This window comes from Papilio xuthus, unplaced genomic scaffold, assembly GCF_000836235.2.
Source record: "Papilio xuthus unplaced genomic scaffold, Pxut_1.1 DF828258.1, whole genome shotgun sequence".
Classification (NCBI taxonomy): domain Eukaryota; kingdom Metazoa; phylum Arthropoda; class Insecta; order Lepidoptera; family Papilionidae; genus Papilio; species Papilio xuthus.
This window is the reverse complement of record NW_013530391.1, coordinates 2,971,594-2,992,430: the sequence shown is the minus strand read 5'-3', so window position 1 is coordinate 2,992,430 and position 20,837 is coordinate 2,971,594. Positions and strand designations below refer to the sequence as shown.

Here is a 20,837-nt window from a genome sequence, read left to right as displayed (position 1 = left end):
TTTTCTGTCACTAGATGTCAGTATCAGTCGCCAACACAATTTTTTCGTTAAACTTGACTCGCGTCGATTTATTTTTGGCTACAGGTGACCGTAGTACAAAATGTGAAATGACCATTTGTTAAATTATGCAATATTAATATTATAATTTAAAGTAAACTTGTTTCTATACCTTATTATGCATTTTGAACAGATGTAAAATGACTGTAAGTTCAATATTTTTTTTGCAAAAGGTAGAGTAGAGGAGACTACATAGGTTACATCTAACAGTATTGAATAGCTTTGTTACCTGTTACTAGAAAGCGATAATCCATTTCTCAGAATGCGTAGTTTACGTTATTACAAATTTAGTTTGAATTTCTCGTTTAGGTTGTTGACAAGAATATTAGTTTTACTATTTCTATGCCGATTTTTTTATGTACAGTTAGGACCCTTCGCGGTGTTCCACTTACAGGTGTCTTGTTCCTTGCAATGAGATAAACTCCGCCCCTTCTTACAAAATAACCAATTAGGTAGCAGTGAGTTGCGCAAATGATGGCATATAGTAAAAATCGTGTACCCCAGACCAACCTTATTTCGTACAAACATTTTAAGGCTGGGTCCTATTGCTTTTGCGTCATTTCAAACGACCATCGCTTTAAAAGTGGAATACTAACAACTTGCTTGATAGTACCTAACTCATAATATTTGTAATGATTACATACAGATATATAATTTAATTTCAATTAATTTAAGCTTTACCAACGAATCTTTTGTCGTACGGTGAGGTTACGGGGAGGGGTGTGGGAATAAATTGCGGGCGTGAAAAAGTAGCCTAAATTTAAAAGTTAATATTTAATTCAAGAGGATGTTAAGGTTATTTGGTGGTACATGATTTATTGTTTTCATATCTGTCCTTGACAGCCACCTGTTAGATAAAAAAAAGCGTCTGGGAATCATTTATAACTTATTTACTGAACGAGATTTTTAATTTATTTTACCTTGACATTAGCATGTTAATTGATTAATTAAAATTTAACATACTGTTCAGATTTAGTCGATTCATTTTATTCATAGCTCAATTCTAGACCTACTTTTTTACTTTGGATAAATCAATCTATCTTTTTAGTAAGATACAGATGTAGACAGACTTTAGGTTATTTTTATGACAAGACATTTCTAGATTTATGTCCTAACAAATTATTCGAAAAATACTTAAAATTAGTGCTATCTAATTAAATGCAAGTAAACATTTCTTCCCTAAATATAAGTACAATAAAGAATTATAATATCACACGAGAAATTCTAAAAGCGTTATCAAGTTGTTTAGGCCTAAATGACATGCCCATACTAATGTTAAAGGTAACAGCTGTTTAGGAAAGTCGACGCAAATAGATAAAACATATTACATTTAAAATTAAAAAAAATGCAACACAATATGACAAAACAGGTATCGTTTTAGTGTGGCTACGCAAAGAACAAGTAGGAAACTTAAAAGTTTATGTAAAAGTATTAAGCCTTACTCTCCACATCCACAAACTCTATGATTAGGGGATATCAGTTTGATGATCTGAAAACTTCGGATTTCAATGATTCAATTGTCAATAAAATATGTTCAAAATAATTTTCTACTTATTCTTTAAAATCCCATTTTTGTATTGATATGCAGTTAAGTACTTCTAGGCCTTATTATTTCTTCAAAGAGTAGAAACAACTTAGTCGAAATTAGTCAGGGAATTCAAAGAAGAATATTCATTATTCTAGATATCTGGAGCTATCCATGTAGGGGCCAACAAGTTACTTATTGCTTATTGACTACATTCTTACGACGACTCCAGGTCCGAGCTCGCCTGACTGGTTGCCCGCGGAATGCGCTCGGCGGAAAATCACAACTCAAGCATACCAAAAGCGTCCACTGCTTGTCCTTGTCTCAACTATATCTATCTAGTTCTTTTGAAGATAAATGTTAATTGTAGCCCAATTTCTCGATAATCTCTATACCTACTCCTAATCAATCGCAACTGCGACTAACCAATTCCTCGGCGCTCGTTGCTCTCAGGCCCAAATAAAGAATGCTCGGACATAAGAGGGTGAGACGTGTCATTAATTTCTATGCACTTGTTCATCGGGGATGCGTGTGTACGTGTGCGTGTGCGTTTGCGTGTGCGTGCAGCGCGCACGGTCATTACGCTACGTTATTTGCTATTTGTTACGCTCAGGGCTGGGACAGGCCCGGCCCTATCGGCCTCGAGTCCTGCGTTCCCTTCGGTCGGGCATTTGAATAGGTTCGCGCGTTGCGTAATGCGCGGCCAATGACAGCGGCCGTGCACATGCACGGGGCGGAGCCGTTACGTCACCGCGCGCGCACCGCACCGCACCTCGCCGCGCTACCCCCGCTCCCGCGCAGCCGCCGTGACGTCACACCGCCCGCACCCCGCCACCCGCGACCGCAGCGCCCGAGCTGAGTGCGGCGCGCCGTGTCAACACGCGACAAAACACTCGCGCGCTCAAAGATGGCGGATGGGTCGCCTGAGCACCGCGCCGTCCGGACACAAATGAACGATTTAACTTTTTCCGCGCCCGATTCATCACACGGTGACATAAAAAAGTACAGTGGGCAAACTTTAGACGGCGGTACAGTGAAGTTATCGTTCTACAAGGAACAAGAATCGAGTGTTTCGTGTGAGAAAAGTGCTTTGAGCGGCGTGGCCGCGGACGATACCGCGGGACTCGCCGCTACGGATTCCCGAAAATTGGCTGGAAGCATCGCCGGCGACGGCGACGATAGGAAGAAACGATGCTTCGACAGATACGACAGCTCCGAGTCTTCTGACAGGTCAGTGGTGATGTCCTACAGTTATCATTATGTATGTTTTGATAGTGTCGAAATTACGAGTCAATGCTCTAGTGACCGAAGGCTGTTGTGCCGATTTTGATGTCATGGCCGTCGTGGATAACTCGCGTCGCTAGGCCTATTCGGTTGAACGCCCTCGGAATAGTTAGCTGGGCCTCGATGCGGCCTGTAATCACTTTGAATTGCACTCGCTGCGTTTACAATTGCAGAGATTGCATGTCGTCATGTGAATCTCACTATCGAAACGATTATTTCATAATAGCTGAATGATTTTGTACATATGTTGTAATTTGAATTTGATTTCATTGCTACTAATTTCACGTGGTGTATTTTACAATTTAAGATTTATGCATGTTATATTCGAAAAATCAAGTAAAGAAACTAAGACCTTTGAAACTAAAGTTGTAACTAACGACACTTCAACGCCTTTTTGCTAGTTATCATATAGATATGTAAGATAATTTTTCGTATTTAAATATATTCTAAAGGAATTGAAAAATAAAAGAAAAAACGGAAATGTTTTTATATAACATGTTATTCAAACGAGAAATATTTTAACATTTGGAGGCGAGTTATTGAACTTGACTCGAATTTCGTGCGCCGCTCTAGGTCATTATCAAACAAGTGACGTAAAATGATATGATAAAAAATAATCTCTTTGTCTTCGCCACGCACAGATGTTTATCAGTGCCGAGCAAATAGTTAATTAACTGATAAGTAAGCAAGTAGAACGAAAGATGGGAACATATATTCGAAATTTGATCTGATTACCATGAAATTGGGTTTATTTTTATTTAATCGATGTTTTTTGCGGATTTTATAGGTTGGCGAAAATTGCGGCAATTAAATGTAGATCCATTTTCGTTAGAATTTTAAAAGCAACAGATGTTTATTGTTTTTAGTTAGTCTTTAGGATACTCATGTCATAATGAAAAAAATGTACTACCCACCTAAAACCATTTAATATTCAAATATGCGATTCATTTAAAGGAAGAATATGCAGACAAGATCGGATGATGTAAGTAAAGCTTTGAATTATTTAAAATATACATAAATATTTTAAAACAACAGGAGAAAAATACGTTAATTTGAATTTAATAATAAGATTGAAATAACAAAAAACAAATAAATAAAAATTAATAGCTTAGGGTGGGTGAGTATACACATTATGTTATAGCTACTATATTTTATTCTTATATATTTAGACTCGTATATTTATATGCTGAAATTATGTTTGGTTTAGTTCTGATATGGTATTAGATAATGTGTGAAGTGGTCATTTGTGGGTCAAATGTTTTTGTCTGATAACATGACGGACTATGGGCACAAAATGTAAGATGTGGTTGCATTTGGGATTGTCCCTTTGCATTACTTTGTTGCTGAGTAAAAATTATCGTATCTCAGGGGAATTGTAGATGTTTCCGAGATAAAATGTCATACTTCACATCGTCATCTGTTTCTATGTTAAATTTAGTCTAGATCCGTACAGTCATTTTGGAATAATCTGGTAACAAACAACCATACGTGAAAATTTTATGTCTTACTAGCTGTCGCCCGCGACTTCGTTCGCGCGGGATAATAAAATAGATGTTGGTAGATTCTCAGACCTACTCAATATGCTCACAAAATTTCATGAGAATCGATCAAGCCGTTTCGGAGGAGTATGGGAACGAAAATTGTGACACGAGAATTTTATATATAAGATTAAAAATTAATTTCTATATAATTTTTTGGGAAAGTTTTTGTTCTCTAAATTCTAATGTACCTACCGACCATAAAACTTCGATAATATTGTTTTAATCACTTTAATATATGTAATTCATATTAATTATTATACACTTTTAAATAACTCGTATCTTTACACAATTTAAAAGTGTTATAGGTGTACGTCACAATAGCCGGATACTCTTTACCAAATTCAGAGATCCGGTTTGGAATTCCGGATGTGCCGACGCATATCTGTATTAGGATGGTTCTTACCTGGCTCTTTTTGTAAAATCTATTTGTATTGTATTTTTTATGACTAAAATTAGTTTTAAAATGCGTTAAACTAAAACTTTTGAACTGATTTCTTGTATAATTTTTATTATATTTTACAGTCTGTAAGTTAACGTATTAAAATAATAAGTAGGAATAACATGTACGTTGTGAACATTTGTGCGTCGTGTTTCTCAGTAAATCGTTTCTCGACGGTGGGCACTAAACGCGGTGCATTTCGTCGGACGCGTGTTTGTTTCTATAAAAATTATCAGAGGTCAGTAAACTGCGCGATGCACTTGCTGCCCCCCCGCCCCGCGACCGCCTGCAGTCCCCGCCCGCGCCATTCCACGCCCCGCTCCGCGCTGCCCCCCGTACGCGCCCTATTTGCATACATGTACGCTGCGTAGTGAATGCATTCAATATTGTTGATTTTTATCTGTTACTAAAGTTTGACTTTTTATTTTGTAATCTGATATGTCAGATTAAAATCTAGGATATCTGTTTTGTTTATAACTGCATTTTATAGATTTTTCTATGTTTTGTTAATTTCATGAATTATACCGGCTTAAAATATGAAAAAAGTATTGATTACTTATCATTTATGGAGCAGCTGTAGGTGCGTATGTCGGTTATTCTTTACGATAAGTGTGTGTCGAGGCAATCATACCCCAGTGCGTGGCTGTGTGGTGCGTACTGATAAGCCGACACTTGATCGACCTGATATCCCGATGTTGACTTGTTATCATAGGGAACGCTAGGAACTATCCAGATAAATATAGATTGTATTACATACTTTTATTATCTGTGCCTGTATTTTAATATTATCAGGGTATTATAATTTCTGTAGTTGGTGTTAGCTTCTAAATTGTTTAAATGCATTTATAAATTTCCTAAGTAGACTTTTAAAAATTTTGCACACGTAATAAAATCTTGTATAAATATTAAAACCGTGTAATACCTTTACTTGGAAATATCATGACGTATGCAGTGGTTACTTTAAAACAATTTAATTTTGTAATATAATTTAAAACAGCACTACATTTGGTAGACAGAGAGAAATGCGCGCAGATAGTGGTTATTGCGATACGGAAGACCCGTCTGTCAATAACCTACGACGAAAGGAACACTGTTAAAACTGACAACACGAGCTGCCTCCACATTGCTCACAGTTTAATAATTCCCTGTTAATGTAATGTTCGTGAAAACAAATAATAGCAAAATGAAAAATATAATTTATACAAATAAAGGTTTTTTATGCCCCAGAGAGGGTTGGCGTACAAAATGAAATTTGACACTAATGTCCCTTTATTGTAATATAGGATATATATGCATGCAGTGTAAAAGTTGTTTGCATTTAAAAAGATAGTGGCATCGTTCCCAAAGCTCGCCAGTAAGTTAGCAAGGGTTATTGATCCTGTACTATAATGTATACAGCTACGTGTCATCGTAGGGCCCGTACCTTGGCACCAGTTAACGTTAGACGTTGTTATCGACCGTGCTTAAGTTTCTAAACGCGATCGAAATCGTTTTTTCACTGAAATTGGCGCGAAAGTTGAGCGGATTGAGTTGGGAGGCAACAAAAGGAGCGGTTGTGTGTTGGCGGTCGCGGCCAGCCTGTCGCGAACCTTACTCGAGGGTGAAGGGAATAAAAAGAGTCGGGACTTCTAACAGGGCGCGGGGGGCAAACGGGTTCTTGGTTGCCGTGAGGTATGTAGCTGTCGCAATTCAAACAGAATGAGCCCTTTATTTTCGTTTAATTCGAACATTATATTTATCACTGTAATGGTCAGAGGTATCTTTATTCTAGTGAGGAATTCATTAAAGTCTTTTGCAAAAGCTAGTAACCTGTTACAATGTAAATAATCATTTTTTGCATTTGATATAAAATTATTTAATAATTTATTTTACTAGTCGTTATCTAATATTCTTAGATCTAAGATTGCATCTATGTCGTTAAGAATTAGAATACAAAACGCTTGTTTTCAACCTTTTATTTTGATGAAATCAATTCCAATATTTGCTTGGTGTTGACATCCTCACTAGCAAAATCGTTATGATTCTAACAAATTACCTATATGGCTCCATTTTCCATTAACTTATTTGGACATATCTATTTCAGGATTCTATGAATGTTGTAAAAATAAGATTTTAAATTACGATTTTTCGATTACAACTTTAAGATATTTTGGATTTTATAAAATTTCGTCTTCGAAATACTAATACGAAATAAAAATTTTAGTGCATATTCAATACGCCACAATTAACTTCTAATGTTTTTGGTGAGACTAGTACTTAATCAAAAAAGTTTAAAATATAGATATACTAACACAGAACCTACTTGTTGAATAAACTAGATTAACATTTTAATGAGTAGCTGTCTCGTAATTAAATAAATGATTTATATTTATTAGTATGAAAACGAGGCACAAGCTAGTTATAATGTTCTTTATCATTTTTAAATGACCAAATGAAATATAATTGTGTAATTATTATGTTAATGCATTGTTATTAACATATGAATATTACTGGTTTAAACCTTACTGAAATCGTACTTTTTTTTATGTATTACGTGAAACCTGGTGATCATCTTTTTCCTTCAAGGTCTCGTGTTATACGACAACAATATTATTTTGAGTGTCAATTTGGCCTTAATTTTCATGGTATAATCTATTAAGTCATGAACATGTAGATTATAAAGTACAGTGTAAGTTATATTGGGGAAACAGCTACTTACCATTGTGCGCCGGGCGACCGGTCGCCACCTCCCCCCGCGTTAGAAGCGTGCGCGGGCGCATTGGCCCTCGCCCGGGAACACGCTCGACGTGATTTGATTTGGAAACGCTTTTTTATTTTGTTACGCTCACACATAAGTCACTTTAGTCAGTCATCCTTACGCCTCACATCCCGCACAGGACGGAAAGACTCAACTTTGTAAGTGAAATTAAAATTAAAGTCAACACTTTTATTCGATTCATAAAGTTTTAAGTTCAAGGTTTAATATTTTTCGAATGAATAAATTAAGGGAGCCGTGTGCTCGTCAATGTATTATCAAGATTATGTGAGACAGATGGATAATAAAAGAGACAGGTAGACAAACAAAATGACTCTGCTCGTTTTTGCTTATGATATTTAAGGGTTGTGTGTGAAAAGTTTTCATCCGTATTTATTTGCAGGTTTATTTCCCTATATCACATCACATGCTCAGCTGCCTCCTCGCCAATAACCTTTTAATATGATATCTTAAATTCAATAACATTTTCGTATCGCAAATATTTACACTTGAATTAGTCAATGCCACTGTAAAATCTTTCGTAATGACTAATTACGACGCATACACTTCCATTTTATGTTCTCAGTTGAATTTATAATTCTTTGTCGTTTCGGGCGACGGGAACGTCCACAAAATAAATGCACTCGGAATTATTCGGCTTCCTAATTGGTACTCATGAATTTTGAGTGTTTTAGAAATGTTGAAATTTAAACCTCATTACTTTGTTAGTTTTATATTTTACTACTTGCATAATATTCATGGCAGCAAAACTCATGAGCAAGACTACATTGGATATATGAAGCAATGTCGTTCCTATAAAGATCTTAGATGTCCAGATTTAGACCTTAAAATATTTTTCAGTAATTTAAGCTTAGTCGAAGTGAATACTAAACATTGTCCTACTTTAACTTTCATTTACACTTTGCGGTTGTCTTGTCTAACCTTGCTTTTATAATCTGTGAACGTACAACGGAGATATTACTATATATTGTAAAGTACCCGCAATTTATCTACGAATAGAGTAATAAATAGGTGAACAACTAAAATAACATTTAATTTAAGTAGTGTTAATTATATTTCAATATAGTTTTGTGCTTAAACATGACAATAAGGTACTTATGTTTTATTAAAGTAGTACGAACCATTTAAATTATTAAAAACAAATGTTGTACCAATTTTCACTCAATTTTCACATAAAAGTATCAAATTAGCTCTCTTTCACACATTTCTTAAAGAAAAATATTTATACCAATTCTTTTACTAAGCCCAAACACTATTTACATACGGTCATACATTAACAAGGGGACCTGAGGTCAAGCGCGTTAAAAAAAGTTGTTTTATATTTAATTCAATGTTTTATTCATATTTAATTTAAATGCATCGATCGATTTGATAGTTTATTATTATATTTATACAAGCTTGAACAGATAAAGGTGTCTGGGTTTTGTTTTTTTGGTCAATTTTATTTTAGTTCTTAATAATGATACCATGGTCATTGAACCTTAGTAAAATGGGATGTTTTAGGTCTAGTTCCGTGTTAATTATCCAACAATTTTACCTGTTGTTGATGTAAGAATTGTTACAATTGTTTTATTAAAGCTTGCAATACACGTTGCTGCCTAAGTGTTTACGGATGTGGTAAGAATCTCTTAGGTAGTTCATTTTCTTACGTATATAGATTTTCTATTCAGGCACATTTGTTATTTCCAAGTAATTACGATTACAAAAAAAGGTTTGACAAACATAACATTTGGATTAATGCAAAATAAGAAAGACATTCTTTAATATCCCTGCCCAATTATTTGAATATGCATGCTCCAAAATTTAGCGTGGATGAATTAATGATTGAGCATGTATGCACATGACACACGGGTCTACTCAAATGGTAACGTTTACAGCTTGCTTTAGTTTATATTGCACGGGAGGGGCAGGGATGCGGGCTATGCGGACGAGTTCTGTAAAGAGACCGCCATCGCCACGGCTGCGGCCCAGTCAGGTAGAATCTGAGTCAGCGACGTCCCAGCTTGGTCGTTCAACTTTCATTATTGGTTATTTATATTTTTATTGTCGGAGGCAACGCGTGCGAAATGCCATAAAACATTGAGTGCTGCGTCTTATAGACGATGCACTTGAGAAATGGTATTAGAATTAAAAATTATTTAAACGTACGTCTGAATTATACAAGATTGATCGTAAATGTAGTAAAATAAAACAATTATATAAGTTACGGTCCGCTAAATGCGAAAACATAGGTTGATGTACCTACGATTCAAAATATTATTTTATGCCTTGTTTGAAACAAAATGATTTATAAAAATTTTACTCTTAATTTCATAGCGTAACATTAAACAACTAAAAGTTGTAACTTTAACAAAGTTCAAGAAGTAAGTTGAATCACGTAATACACGTAACCTTTAAAAGTTCAGTGTAAAAGTTGTAATAAGTTCTGATGTGACTTTACGAAGTGTAACCCTACCTACCGAGTACACGAAACTATTGCAAAGTAAAAACCTTCATGTTATGTCATAGTTTTGTTAACTTTACTGTTTTACAAGTAACTGTTTGAACGTAATTCACACCGTTTGTAAACGCAACATGTATCATATTTTATTGGTATTCTTAGCTGAATTGCTAGATACGTAGCAGCTGTATCAAATGCCAGGGTATAATAAGATTCAAACTTTATTATAGCTCGTGGTAAGCTGAACGCTGTGAGTGCATATTTTCTTATTAGGTAACCAGTGTGCCAATTGAGCAGGAAAACGCGCGCAGCGATATGACCCACCCCCGAATCCCTGTACGTACCCAAATACCTAAAAATCTGTTGTACGTAACGTCCCGTGTGAAATTGCGAGCCGCCATAAAGTTTGGATAGTACTATATCGCCTTGTTAATTACGACGCGTTGTCCGAAGTACAGTGTACACGGGTTCGGAGCGACGACCGGTTCCCGTAAACTAATGCTCGGCTAACGTATCCGGTTCGGGCGTAAGTTAGGATTCAGCGAGCGTTCGCGTCCAACTCGGAATGCCAAGAGACCGGCGACACCACGACGCTGCGTCCTTGAGAAAGATGATTGGAACAGTTACTGATTGTTATTCACCTATCCCGGTACTCGCTTGAAGCTTACACGCTTAAGCTAATCGTTACTTTATTTATATTCTGTATCGATACGTTTTGTTTACAGTTTTATAAAGGGTTATTAATTTTACGTAAGATTAATGATACCTTGTGATCTGAGACGATCACAAATGCGATTGAAAAACAGACTTTGTGTTTGTAATTCAAGGAAGTACCGTAATATTATAAGCAGCTTGGAATCACTATTAAGTAAATGTAGTCGCTTTGTATCCGTACAAAATGTTTTAAGCATAATTATTTTGCAAGTCATAGTATGTCGTGAACTTATATTTGATTGAAAGCAAGTAATTTATTAAATGCAAATATAAAAGAAGTCGTTATGTAGATCCTTCGGAATTAATTTTGATTCAGTGAAATTAAATTAAATTTTTCAGTATTAGCCTCCTTGTAAAACTTTACTATAACTCTTTTTATAAAATTATTCGATATCAGGTTTCGGTTTTGTGGCAACCCTATGTCTAGTAGCCGGGTAACGGTACAAGGTAGAACGTTTTGGTGTAGCAAGATGCGCGGGTACATCGCGTGTACGTGGGGTCACGCAAGTCTAGCCGCGGCGAATGTGAACAACCTTGTCGAGTGCTGTGAACGTCGCTCCTCGATGGTTATCGCTGCGGCGACGTGGGTACAACGGCCAGACATGGCCACTAAATATCGCCGGTCAGTGCGCACCTCAAGAAGCTTGTTAAAGTTTATCGTATCTTATCGGTCATGTATATTTCATTCATAATGATGCCAATTTGTGAATTGAATATTACTAGGAAGTGACCATCTTCTTTCCCACCTAAACATGTGTGATTTGTTAATAAAAATGACAACTAAACTTATCATTTACTGTTTCCGTTAAAGAACCTTAAAGTTGTAAGATAGTTTGTCACGCTTTTTGAAGAAATTTATAAGATTAACGTTCAGTCATTCGTTTCAATAGCTTCAAATCAACACCTACGCTAGTCAAATTCGTCATACCAAAACTTTTACCCGATAGGCCTTTATAACAGAACGATACTTTAATTGAGCGTTTGTGGATGTTCAGTTGTTTCCAATCACGCCTGCGTACAGGAAACCGATGCAGTGGAAGGATTAAGAGCACTTTCACACTGAAAGACATCTGTGCGTTTTGTCATTTCATTATTTAAGTAAAATTTATAGTTCATTTTCTTCTTTATTTTAATACAACTACATTTTACTTTTTACTATCTTACTACTTTTATAAATGCGAATGTTTAGATGGATGGATAAATGGATGTTTGTTTGATTATCTCCAAAACGGCTGCATAAAACTCTATGGAATTTGACATAGAGGTAGAGTATAGACTAGAAGAACACATAGGCACTTATTAAGTTTTTTTTAACTCCGCACGGACGGAATCGCGGGCAAAAGCTAGTAAGACAATAATACAAAAATATGTGACAAGGTAACTTGCATGTGCTACATTTTTGTAGCGTACGATTATCTAACGTGTGAATGCTCTGTTAGTTGTTGGTGCGAGGTGGAACTGGTTTAGTACTAATACAATTATCGGGCGCTCGCTGCACGCTAAGTGACGGACGGAAGATGCGTTTGTCTATACATGTATGTTCAAATCATTTTTGTTAGTAGCCGGTTTGTTGGGGGAATGTAAATTGTTTCGCTTTGTTAAATTGTTTTTGATCGTTATGCGGACTACTGCATTGTGCATTGGGGTCTGTGTTGATGTAATTAATCATAGTTGTGCTTATATTTTTAGCTCATAGAGTATTTATTTTTTATTTTTGCTTATTTATTAAAAACGTTTGTGTATTTTTCATAAGATTTTAAAGGTGAAAAGTAATTTATTTTGAATACTATTATTACTTTGGGCATAGTCAGCAGATTGCCTTTCGTACGTTTTTGTTCAATTCACAACTTTATTGTGAAAGATGAGAGTTTAGAGTTTTCCTACATTACGATTATTTAGTACATTTTGGTACAAACTAGTATAAGACACTGCTTTTATTATTCTTATGGCTAATTTTTAAATGTTCTTTTACAAAATAAAAAGTTTTGTATGTGACTCAGTTTGTAACGTTTCGTTTTGGTGGTGCTTCAAATTAAATATTATAAGTCGATTAGCAACGCTACACGTGTATGGTCAAAGACGAAGTCGCGGGTTCATCGAATCCTTACGAGTATGTACAGTCGACACGCATTCGCAGAACCAGCAATTCTGTTTATGAGTAACTAACTGTCGACCGCGACTTCGTCTGCTCGGAAATAAAAAAAAACTTAATAGACTGTTTGTTCATCCAATCTACATCAGTGGTTCCCAAACTTATTTTGTCTACTGCCCACTTTGAGAATAAATATTTTTTTAGCGCCCCCATATTTTCACATATTTAAAAAACAATATAGCTTCAAATTAAATTAATTAAATATTGTGACTTATATATTATGCATATTAACGGTGAATTCTAAACGAAACTTTTACTATAACACGCAACTTGAGACCTGCAGCGCCCACAAGGGGGCGTTATCGCTCACTTTGGGAAAGACTGATCTACATCTATGACGAATTTCCGAAATCACTTTAGACGTTCTGGAGTTCTAGCACCCATCCATCTAAACTTTCACATTTATTAGTAAAGTAGTAATAAAACTGTTGAATCCTTCGCCTTGAATCTGACTAGAATCTTAGAGACTCCCATTTAAATTGTTTTTAGTTGTATGTTTGATGGCATGAAATATTTAGTGATATGGAACATTATTTTGAAGAAGGTTTTATTCAGAATGTGATTCTGTATTGCTAGTTACAAATCAAAGCAGGAGATTCAAAATGATTGTTTAAAAATTAAACTTTTAACAGCAATTAGCTAACGCGAGTTATTACCTGTAATAATGAAGACTGGAAATGTTTAAAAGTATATTAATCAACTCATCACATTAAAAAAGGTTTATTTTTTACACTATGTGAGCACGTAAAAAAACCTTTTAGCGAATTGTTCAATTAAAAAAGTAATTGTCGGTATACATTTCTCGCTCCGCACGTAAAAACCTTTAAGTTCCATAACCGTGTCTAACATCATGCAGTTCTTTGTGATGCTATTAACCGACCACTAGTTATATTAAAGTATAGATTAATAATTGCTTTGAAATATAGTGGCGCGCGCAAGGCTATGTACGCGCATCGTTCACAGCAAACAGCTGCATCGCACGCACCTGCTCTGTGCCAGGCCTTTACCTTTGACATTCGACAAAATTGCACTTTTTAATTCGCATAAATAACAATCGTTACATTTGCCATTACTAGTCGCACGTTAAAAATGTTTTTCTTTGTCCATCGCGATAGCTACTCGATACTTTTTATCGATTCAATAATCGATTCCACAGTTATGGAGCGCATATATCTTGCTCTGTGGGTATAAGGCATTTATGTGACAAGCTCGATTACTATTTATGGTAGAGGGAAGGGAATAATTAATATCCAAGTTACGATTAGTACTTCCTAAGGTCTTCTTATCTTCATTAGCATAATGCATTCGGTGTGAATGGTTTTAGCTTGCTTTATCTTTTAATATCTTTATTTCTTACTGAAATTTATTTAATTTAAAAATATATACGAATTTATATTTATTGCGCTGTCGTACACAGAGCTTTATATGAAAACTATTCGAATATTTTACTTGTAATTTTTTAAATGAAGTTAACAGAAAAAAGTGTGCGGTTACACGAGGGTGCAAGTAACCTTTGTGAATTGTGAACATTGTAATTTTGCAATTCGTGGCCCGATCCCTTTTACTATTGTTATCGATTCCTTGCACAACAGTTTTGCTTGGTAAAAAATGTAAAAGTTGAAATTAGAACTTTATCACACTAAAATTTCAGTTCTTTCTTGTTTTCATTAACATAAGCTTGTAATATGGAATAGTACATTTATCTGTCGCTCACTGGCGTATGCAGATTACGTGGTGATCAGCATCGCTTCGGGATTAAAGGGTAGATCTATAATTAGTGTGGGCGATTCGCCCGATTGCCCAATAGCGGGCGGGCATTATTTAAATTGTAAAAACCATTAGAGCGTCGAATAATTGGCCCCGGGGCGTACGCGGTGACGTCACAGCACCGACGGACAATGCATTTCGGCCGCCCGTAGTTTTTGTGATCGTGTTTTTGTTTGCAAACGAAGGACAAACAAGGACGCCCGCGCAAAGTTAACAACCGCACGTATGTAAAAACGCCACAGCAAACTGAACGCATATGTTTTATAGCTTTATACGTTGCAGTTATAAAACGATCTAATGTTTTGTATTTTAATAAAAATATATCGTTCTGTTTATTAATGTCCATATTTTAAACTTTACTTTCTAATTATTGTTTTTAATATAATTCTCTATAGAAGCTTAATTTTTCCTTATCCCTAAATTTATTATTTTACCACATACGATGTAAATATAATTATATTCATCCTTGTAGTTCACCCGTTAACTACTCAAACTACATTAGTGAGTAATGGAGCCGTCTGCGTAGCGGGACCATCAGACAGGGATACGTATTCCAAATTCCGGCGTCCCGTGTCCCGGCGGGAGTCGTTCCCGGCACCCGCCTTCCCGATCTGACGGGCAATGCCGGGAATCCGCGCTAACAATAGCCTAGATGACGCTCCAGCTATTATAAGATGTACGTTATAAGATCTGTAGCATCTGCAAGTCTGCATACGAATATATAAGTATTATTGTTGTGTAATTTTTAATTAATTTTAATATAACCCCACAAGCCTAAAAGTTAAAGGCACTTCTGGTCAGGAGCTAGTGTTCATTGGTTCAAATCTTATATTCGACTTGTGCCGATTGTTACGAAGATTTAATATTTTAGTTTGAAAAAAAAAAAATGGGTGTATGAGCCTTGTAATATTTATAAATCTCGTTTGATCGTGTTATCTTCACTTATAAATTATAGTACAAGGCGATCGAAATCATAAGAAATTTCATTGTTTATATATGATATCAGAAATTAATCATGTAAATGTACATTTCATTTTATTCTATATAACTACAATTTGTAATAATTAAAATCCCGACATGTCAGAAAGCGCTTTTAATTTATCAGAGTCAAAATCCGAAACCGAATTAAAGTGTTTTGTATATAAAAAAAATAACTGGATTCGTTCCGGACCCTCTAACCGAGCTAACAATAATCACCCGGTCGCGGCAAAAAACCGCGCACCCATCCGTGACCAAATGTGACTCTGACCAAACTTATAACACAAAGCAGTTTTGCAAACTATATACTAATTATTAAATTCATAACAATTTGGAAAAGTCATTATTAAATAAACACGAAAATGTATGAAAAACAAAACTAATTTTATAACGCTAATTATTTTAAATCAGATCAGGTTTCGATTTGCATTATTCAGTTGTAACATGTCACCCATAAAATACCATAAAATTCACCCACTAAATTAACTGGGCGACTATAAAATGTTGATATTCAAATCGATACCCATCAGTGTAAGCGTGAAGGCATCTGTAAGTCCCCTTGCGAGGCTAAGTCAACAATTTATTGGAGCCCATCCATCAAGATACGTCGCCGTATTGTCCAATTGCATTCCTACGTACGGTCCGTATTAGAATTCGGTCGAGCCTGCCAGCCAGCTCGTCTGCGTTATTAATTTGTTTGTGACTCTCCCTTGCTCGACAATCTTGTCACGGTGATCCCATCCTAAAGAATTGATGAATATTTCATTTAGCTACTGCTCTTTTTATTGCCTTTTTATGGTTTTTATTTATTTCAGAAGCAGGTAGAGAACGTCTGGCTTCTGTAACGGTACAGACTCTGATAGCGTTGTCAGTATTCTAATGCTGGTTTTCATTTCTTTGACTCTTAAGTTTAGCTTTGGCCTGCATTTCATTTTTTATTGTACCTAAATAAATTGATAAAAATCTAAAGCTTTCACCCGCGATTCCACGCGGAAAATAGATGCTTAATTTGTAGCCTATGTGTTCTTCCAGGCTATGTTGTACATTTATGCCGAATTTCATTAAGATCCATGCAGCATACCTGGAGATATCTTCTACGAATGTCCATCGATCCATCTAAACTTAAAAATATTATTTTAAAGTTACGTCAACGTGAATGTAAATAAAGTCATACGTTACACGAATCACTTCACAAGCTCGCTCCAGGTTGAATTGAACAATGCAGAATGGAGACGTTATTGTGTCGCAACACACTTTTTGTCACGTATTAATTTACTTTATTGGCGTAATGGCTTCATTTATGTCTGGATTTTTTCATTTTGATTTTTTTTAATTTGATTTAATGTCAGGTTTACACTTGTTACATTTTAGTATTGTAATTACTGTCAAGACTATTTTCAATAATAAAGACGGTTTTTCCAGTCTGATTAGATACCATATTATTTCCATGTTCGTATCTTCACAAACCGCAAAGACAGTTAGTCGTCAGCTCCCCTCGTGGAGACCGCAAATCGTACCTTCGCATGTTGCGTCGATCTATTATTAATTCTAGATTACAACCGTCGCTAATTTCGCGTGATATGATCCCAAACAACGTTCGGGGCGTGGGGCAAACACCAATTAATCCGGGAACGTGATACGCGAGGGGTACGAAGTGCGGGCGGAGGGTGAGAGCGGGGCTGCGTGATCGTTGCATTTGCACAGCTTCCGCTGCAATCAGCCAAGAGGGAGAGGTCGTAGGGAGCCATTCATCGCCTCGTGTATCAATACTCTCTGCATCATTGTTAGGTTATCTACGTTAAGTTGTATCGTTGCACGCCGCGATAACCTATACACAATGATTTGTTTGGTTTCATTCACCCGCGTTGGTTTACATTGAACACATACACTGAGTATTTACTTTTAAATTTTACATTTATCTGGAATTAAATAAGATACTAGAGCAGGAAACATGTGTCACTTCAGCTAAATTGGGTTGTATTAATCCGTTATTCCTTACACGTTAATAATTCAAACTAATTGGTGATGATGCCATTGTAGAAGGAAGATTCCACTTTAACAAAAAATAGATTGTTACATGCCGTTTGAGGTTTGATCCGTGGTCCCCCGATTTGGCAACAGACCACCCAGCCATTCCCCCACAGTAAAGTGTATAAGTTTTCAGCGCACGTAGCCCTCCAATGTAAAAAGGTTAATGAGTAATATACCGCACGCACACTAATGCACGCCCACTTGATCTGGTCGTGTTATAGGGTGTATGGATTCAATACAAATAAAAGATTTCTTTATATGGCTACAAATAATGGCAATCTACTTGCATGAAGTACGTGTGCTATATGTTACATTAATAATGATTTAGTTTTTTTTTCTTTTTAAAATGTAAAAAGAAAAGATTATGTGCGAAGGAAAAAGAAAAGAAAAAGTCAAGTATGTAAGACTGTGTATGGCTGCAACTATAATTGAATTGTACGTCTACCAAGAGTTAATCCATGTAAGTATAGCTGCCAGTAATTTGTTCGTTACATTATTTCTTTTACAAATGCGTCGCTAGACACTAAATCATTTGAGGTTTCGGTCCCTTTACACGGTCTTTCAATGATTCATCATTATATTTCCCCAGCGCTCGTTTGTTCGTGTATTGTTAAATTATGCTTCCTCACTGGCGTTGTCATCCATTTGGCTGACGTTTCGTTCTCGCCTACTCACAAACTTTGAAAGTTGCGAGCGTTTGAAGTTGAGCGGTATTGCCGCGTGAAATAGACGGAAAGTTTCCGTCCCCATTTTCGTTTAAACAAGAATACGTATTGCCTTGAATGTATACTTTGACAGCGTTTTGTGAAGCTTGTCTTGTTCAATGTGTTATTCCTTAAGGTACTTTTTAATTAGAATTTCTATTGCCTTGGTTTTTCTAATTCATAAAGTAATCAAACCAACAGATTTTATCATACAAATTTGTAATACATACGTGCATTGAAAACATAATAAATATAACATCGCGTAAATCTTGTCTTGCTACATGCACTAATATCAATTTGACTTTCGCTAATGTTCCAAGTCCCCTTTCGAAAGGCAACGCTGGCCATGTTTAGACATGTTCATGGAATACCGAATTAATAGCTTGACTCCGTTTGATCTTTGTTCGTGAGCCCGCAGTGGGGCAACCTGCAATCTTATTCATGCGACATCGCCATATACGTCTTAGAGTGAATTCCATAATATCACGCAATTTATTGCCTGCCGTATTGATAAAGACGTGTCGTGACCAAATCTGTAAAATAGCTAATTCAATGCGTAGTTTTCGCATATCAATCTTAAAAGGTGAATAAATATTGATAGGTTTCTTCTAGGAAATGATATGTTTGTATTGTGTAACAATGTGGTAACGACGTGAAAATTCGTTGTCCGTGTTTCCACGTAAATCACAATAGAGTTAATTCAAGCCGCAGGCCCTCCACTCGAGCTGTGTTCCTAACCTAGAATCAAGATAATCGCTCCACTTAGATCTGTTCGACCAATTATTGGAATATACTCGATCTCTGTTGGTGTAGATGGAAGTAGCTTTCCTCATACTTTCCCAACATGATTCAAATTATATCACTAAGAACTATAAAGAATAGAGATAGAGATATCTACATCTGTTATAAATCTAGGATATCTTGTACTTTGAACTTGCTATCTCTTAATACTGTTATTGCTTACCCACTGAAGACGCAGTCTGTCTCGTCTTTTCTCCTTATACAAAGAGCTATATAATTATTTTAACGAGAGCATTTTTGTTCTTTGGTGCACCGTAGCAAGGTCACTTACAATTAAATGTAATTTGATGTATTTTTTAACCGGTTCTTGACCAAATTCTGATTCTGGCAATTGAATTGCTTCGATCAATTCGAATTTTAACATTGCCCCATATAGACCGCATCCATATTACATAAGCTCCTATAACCCTATAGGGTGGGCTCCTAAACGGGCCGGGGCGAGGCGATCCGTCGTGTAAATTGCTCGCTCGCGTTGCAACGCCGTTTGCCGTCACCGTCGATCACTTTTTTATTACATTCGACGCGTAATGCATCGTTAAACGGTAATATTCTTGTCAAAACCTCTCTTCTTCCTATCTAGTCTTTTGCTGTTGCAAAATGCCACAGTGTAAAAAGTTTATATAAGAAGAAGAATAATCTAACTGTTTTAAATGTATTTGTTACACATGGCACTTGAAGTCAGCCCCACGTCTTAATATTTAATTTAAAGTCTTAAAAATACCTTTAATACCGTAAGGTATAAAATGTGACCGAGGTATTGAAAACATTTAATCGATACCCAATCATCGGTATTTATTAATCGATATCGCCTGTGAATACTTTCAATAAATTAATCGAACGGCGCTTCGGACTTGACGATTTTTATTAAATTCTCCGATTAAATAGCTGCCGGTGACGTTTAAGGGAAGCGGCGCGATGCTATCGCTGCGAGTCGACACCTATGTAATCCTCTACTGTAATTGCCGCGGCCTTCCCCCCTCGCGCCCCTACCCTGTACCGGCCAACACGCACGCGCGACTGTACCTTGTAAGGCTTTGTTCGCGATTGTACTTATCCTAACCAATGTTGAATTAATAAATAGTACAATTTGCTTTTCCCGACCGATGGTTTTAATGTTTTCGGTTAAATATTCAAATTAAGATTACTCTAAAGAATCTGTCAACTTTCCGGGGAAAAAACTATGTATGTCCCGTGTGACATTTCCCTTATTTAATAATGTTCTATCGGCTAATAATATTGTCTAGACCATTAAGGCAGCGATGAACTTGCACCTGCCATGCAGTATGTCTTCTAGTAAAGGTGGTTCAGATAACCTTTTCATTTGCCTATCCCATTACACTGTGGTGAGAGTATAATATTGTTATTCTAAATGCGTCTATATTTTATGCTCAGAATTAATTTTATGTCCAATACGTGAATAGATTTTATGTTAATTTTATATTCATGACTAAATTTGATTAGTGTCATCTATATCGTAGTGTTCCACGTTGTAGGGGAAAGACAAAGCAAGCAAAGACCGTTTCTAATTAAAATGAAACTTTAGCTTTCTATAACTTATGTTTTTCTTAATAAAAACTAATTGTACCTATACAAAAAGAGTAAAGGTGAAAATGAATTTATATCTATTTCGACCTTTTCAAGTAACAAGA

At 36.0% G+C, this 20,837-nt stretch overlaps 1 protein-coding gene across 1 annotated transcript in view; it reads left to right on the top strand.

Annotated features, from left to right (window-relative positions):
• Positions 1–2,455: 2,455 nt before the first annotated feature.
• Positions 2,456–20,837, top strand: part of jing (AE binding protein 2 jing) — a 119,318-nt gene continuing 100,936 nt past the window's right edge. Inside the window, exon 1 of the mRNA XM_013306213.1 lies at positions 2,456–2,812. Within this exon, the coding sequence (XP_013161667.1) occupies positions 2,490–2,812 (323 nt within the window). The 5' untranslated portion in view covers positions 2,456–2,489. The remainder of the gene's footprint in view (positions 2,813–20,837) is intronic.